The 4,848-nt window shown below is 39.3% G+C and overlaps 2 protein-coding genes and 1 long non-coding RNA gene across 4 annotated transcripts in view; 2 read left to right on the forward strand and 1 right to left on the reverse strand.

The window, feature by feature from the left end:
* The first annotated feature begins 150 nt into the window (after positions 1 to 150).
* LOC104802206 (glutaredoxin-C14-like) lies at positions 151 to 824 on the forward strand. Its single transcript, XM_010525690.1, has one exon. The coding sequence runs from the start codon at positions 217 to 219 to the stop codon at positions 523 to 525; it is 309 nt and encodes a 102-aa protein (XP_010523992.1). The 5' UTR covers positions 151 to 216; the 3' UTR covers positions 526 to 824.
* A 1,593-nt stretch (positions 825 to 2,417) lies between these two features.
* On the forward strand, positions 2,418 to 4,162 carry LOC104802205. 2 transcript variants are annotated; one of them, XR_769998.2, is made up of 5 exons: positions 2,419 to 2,533; positions 2,703 to 2,858; positions 3,017 to 3,162; positions 3,436 to 3,723; positions 3,804 to 4,162. It is a non-coding gene; the product is annotated as an uncharacterized LOC104802205 (long non-coding RNA). The 2 variants fall into 2 exon arrangements; XR_769996.2 differs by having other exon boundaries at positions 2,418 to 2,533; positions 3,017 to 3,723.
* Positions 4,163 to 4,594: 432 nt separating this feature from the next.
* LOC104802204 (protein TRANSPORT INHIBITOR RESPONSE 1) overlaps positions 4,595 to 4,848 on the reverse strand; it is a 4,035-nt gene continuing 3,781 nt past the window's right edge. The window contains exon 4 of the mRNA XM_010525688.2: positions 4,595 to 4,840. The gene's annotated coding sequence lies outside the window, so the exon portion shown is untranslated. The remainder of the gene's footprint in view (positions 4,841 to 4,848) is intronic.

Raw genomic sequence — 4,848 nt, forward strand, 5'->3', positions numbered from 1 at the left:
ACATTTTTCTTGATTTAGTTTTATTTTATTTTAAAGACTTTTTTTTAATGTTCTCGTCTCAAAACGGACGATCGGGTCCAAAGCTTCCTACATGTCTCCTATAAATAGCCAAGCAGGCCACCTGCTTTTTACGTTCAAACAAACATCGAAGCTCGTGTGTATACATACATAAAAAAATCAGATTCTTTGCTGTCGGAATCTGATCTAAGTGGAGCAATGGACAAGGTGATGAGAATGGCGTCGGAGAAAGGCGTGGTGATATTCAGCAAGAGCTCGTGTTGCCTGTGCTATGCTGTCCAGATCCTGTTCCGAGATCTGAGGGTTCAGCCGACCATCCACGATATCGACAATGACCCCGACTTCCGCGAGATTGAGAAGGCCCTCGTCCGCCTCGGCTGCTCCACCGCCGTCCCCGCCGTCTTCGTCAGTGGCAAGCTCGTTGGCTCCACCAACGAAGTCATGTCCCTCCACCTCAGTGGCTCCCTCCTCCCCTTGATCAAACCCTATCAGTCTGTCCACAACTAAGCCCTTGTTTACGTAGCGAGCTAGCGAGAGCGATGATTAATAACAAAACATTTGGAACACGTGCCTCGTAAATTACGTATCAGAAACCCTAGCCCGCCCACGAGCTCTTGTCTGAAATGTGTATTTCTTGTTATAGCTATGCTTATCTCAGCCGTCTAGTATTTAGCTTGCTTGGTTGTGTCTAATTAATTAGGGCGTGTCTAATTAGCCAGATTCTGTGCCTGATCTTAACCAGTACGTACTTGTACTGGTGATGTGTGTTAATCTACCATCTTAACGAAAGAAATGTTTAACGGATCTTTTTTATTTCTTCCAAATCCATATTTGAACTTTTTTATAATCTTCCCAAACTATTATCCAATAATATATGTATTACTATGGGTACGCATCTCAAAATGCGCTAACCAACTGAAAAGACAACGTTATATTAAATTCCATATATGCATATGTGAACAAAATATCGATAAGCCGTGAGAACAAGTTACATTTTTGTATTTTGGAATCTCTATACTATATATATACACGACAGAGAGACCAAGCTGATATTCTGAATAATTAAAAGAAGAGGAGATCTAGAGCGGTCCTAGGTAAAATCCCATATGGAATCTGTTTTTTCCTTATGGAAATAACCGCGGTATCTGTTTTTTTTTTGTATGTAGGTAACCAGGGAATCTGTTTTATTTTGTTTGAATGCTAAAAATGTTGAAAAGAAAAAAATGAATTCTCCAATAATTGTTAAATTTGCCCAAAAATTATTCTCCCAAAACTTTATATCACGATAACGAGGCATAGAATTCCTCTCGTCTTTCTCTTTTATTTCCCCATCAAGTAATGAACGGCTTAGCTTCGCCATAAAAATATCATTTCCTTCAACTATATATCGAATATTATATGTGTTATTATTATCAAAGACTGTATAAACATTGAAGACAACAAAGGTTCTTAAACTCCAAATTACAAGAATAAGTCAGATAAGTTCAGATAGAATAATATTACTGAATTTGTAAATTAATCAATATTCAAAAGAATCGACCCAACAAAGTATCCGATTTAGAACCTCAAGTTTGGAAAGAGAACGTATAATCCAAAGCATATGGTCGGCTCTCGGTCTCGAGATTAGTTTGGATTTTAGTTAAGGATATATAAATTAATCATTATTCAAAAGAATTGACCCAAATTTAGATAAAATTTTGGCATATAGTTATTCTAGGTTCGAAAACACATCTATCAATAGAAGGGAACAAAATTATATAGTGTAGAAAAAGGCGTTGAAAAAATGGAGGAGGAGAAGGAAGCATCCATCCCCTTTGCGCGAAGTGTGGAACGGCTTTCCTGTAACTCCTATTTCTTTGGATGTTGGAGAATCAAAGCGAAAGGGTTTCGCTTCAGGACGTGCAAGAAGCACATCCACTTGCTGTCGCTGTCGAAAAGGTTATTCGTCGGGCATTCAAAAAATATTGTCATAAAAAAAACTTAATTATCATTCTCTAAAATTCACTCCAAATTCGGAAAGCAAATTAAGACCCATCATAAAAAATCGTGTATATCTAAAATTATTGTAAGTTAATTCAGTTGCTATATATATATATATATGCGTGTGTGTTCACTTTATTTTACATCTGTACCAAAGATACAAACGTATCCCGACGGCGTTTCATTCCGTTCAAAACGGAGCATTAAATCCATATAGTTTCCATTTCATATTACATGAGTATCTTTAGAAGAAAAAAATGGGGGTAAAATAGTAATATACCATTTAATCGATTTTTTTACCAAAAAATAAATTTTGCAATTGTGCCTCGTTGTCAGTTAGGGCTTCGGCCCAAAAAGGCCCAAATCAAAGCCCACAACGTTGATGACACGCGTAATGTGACAATTGGGTGAGTCTTCAATTCTCTGCGAATACGCGTGCTCTTGAGTGCTAGTCGACAATTCTCTATGCCCTAAGCGTCCGATCTTCAAATCAGTGGAAGGAGAATTCTGGATGTCTCAGAGACATCGACTACGGGTAACGTCGCCATTAGCCGCTATATGTCGCTATCTCTCCTTTTGATTGCTTCGCCTTCCTTCTGAGTCGTGTCCTTGGATTTTAGGTTTTTTTTTTCTTTTCTTCTGGGAATCTCTGATTTTCGTTTCGTAAATTTTCCCTGTTTGTTTGGCGGTTTTGGTGTTATCAGATGCAACCGTTAAATGATACGGTGCAGAAGCCGAGCTCCTTGCTGCAACCAGATCGTCTCCTTGCTGTGTTATAGTCTGCCTTGTTTATTTTTCAAGTGCCTGCTTGTTGTTGTGTGCAGTTCCATTGCGATGATTGTGGAATCTGCATACTAAAGGTTAGTGAAGAGATCATGAAAACTGTTGTTTAATTACATAACAATGTTTGAAACAACTTGAACTCATGTTGTCTTGGTAGTCGCAATAACTTCTTTTACTGCCTGAATTGAAACCCTTAACTACTTGCATGCGTTGGATTCTTCTTGCCTCTCAACAGTTTAAAGCCCAATAAAGCAAACTCTCAAGACATTGATAGTGCGTAAGTTAGTTGCGCCCATCAACTATACTCAAGGGACAAGAATCATTCAGACAAGTGTTGAGAGACTGAAAATACATCTGAAGGGACTGCTGCCTTACAGCTAAGTATTGAATTTTTAATCCTCTCACTATGTTTCTGTGGTAACTCTTGTTCCACCCGCTCTTCAGTAATTGTATAGTCTTGCTAAGGCTTCTATGTAGATTGCAAGTGTTTTTATCAGGACTATGTTTAGGTTCAGGTTGGGAAATGGTTATAATTTTTTCTAGTTGATGTCAGTGCCATTTAAACTGCTTTCTTTAGAAGTTTAACCGTTTTCCCAGAGCTGTATATCAACGCGAAATTTCTGACTGATACGCTCTTATGCGCAAATATCACAGGGCTAGTTAGTCATCGAGCTTGCGCAATAAATACCCGTGGGTTGGGAACTCCACTAAGAACTATTGTCCTGTCTGTTGTGATGTTTGTCCTCAGACTCAAGAAGTGTGCCTGAAAGGAATTTTGTTTTAATCTGTCCACTGTACAGCATATCTCTACCTCTCAAATTCAGAGGACGGTGTTGTTTTCTTAATCTGGCAGTATCTGATTCCAGCAGGGTCGGGAATGTGATGAAGTGTGGGTGCACCTATGCATATGGATTGCTTCAAGCTAATCCCCGAGAGAGAACAGTAATCACAGTGAACTTTCCATTGATTGCAGTATCATATTTTCATACTTTCTCGCTGAGACCCTTCTCTCGGACTGCCAGACACCGATGCCGCCTCATTTGTTCCAAGTCAATGCTGGATATGCCTTGCACATGGCAGATGTTAGATGGGAGGAGGTAACGGCCAAGTTTGGATTTTCTCCTCGTTGGTATTAGGGGATTTGGACAAACTGCTTGGGAATATATCGGTTGCTTCATATGTTCTAGGCATGCTTACTTTGCAATCTCGCTTGTAAAATTCAACATGCTTACTGTGCTATTCTCCTGCTTTAGCCTGTCCTTCGTGGCTTCTACTCCTCTTTTAATCTGTAAAATTCATTAGGCCCTGCTTCCCTAAGCCCATTGTGCTTCTGCTTTTCAAGTCCGTGATAAACAATAATTCATGATAGCATTGTTGGGCTTCATTAGTAATGGCAATGGGTCGATCCCGTAAAAAGCGTTCAGCTTTAATCACACCTACGCGCTCCTCTCACGAGTATCCTTCACGCGCCGGACAATCACCACATATCCTCCCTGATAGCTTGATATTTGGCTTTACGCATAACCATAGCTCGTAGGCATTGCGCTGGTCGATTAAACATGTAAAACTGTAATATTATATATCATTGTCAATGATACACACTATAAATTGATTAACTACCTTGACAAAATAAATGAAAAATGTTTTGTTATCATCGTTATTCTACCCAGAAAATCTTTGTATAGACACGAAAAATGTTTTCTCCAATTCCAGATCCAAGAGGAGTAAGGAGACGAAATTAATGGGCTGGGCGGTGTAATCAGACCAAAACGGCAGATTTGTCAAAGCGAAATTGCAATGCAATCAGACCAAAACGATGGAAACAATGTTACCGTTACAGAGAAAAGACATAAAAGCGTTTTAAGTCTGGTAGTAGAGCAGTTCATATAGACAACCCGCCAAAAGTTAAAATGAAAGGGTCTCTGAATTCTTATTCATTACCAATGAGCTGGGGCGGTGTTCAGGCGGTGGTGGCAGTGGCTCAGCCGAGGCAATAAAATTAACTGGCGTCCGAGCTCTTTCACTTTCTCGGCTCTCCATCTTTTAAATTATCTATCGACCGCTCTT

Source organism: Tarenaya hassleriana, unplaced genomic scaffold (assembly GCF_000463585.1).
Source record: "Tarenaya hassleriana unplaced genomic scaffold, ASM46358v1 Cleome8, whole genome shotgun sequence".
Taxonomy (NCBI): domain Eukaryota; kingdom Viridiplantae; phylum Streptophyta; class Magnoliopsida; order Brassicales; family Cleomaceae; genus Tarenaya; species Tarenaya hassleriana.

Excerpts from the sequence above, each read along its gene's own strand:
- LOC104802206 (XM_010525690.1), top strand. The coding sequence starts at position 217 with ATGGACAAGGTGATGAGAATGGCGTCGGAGAAAGGCGTGGTGATATTC.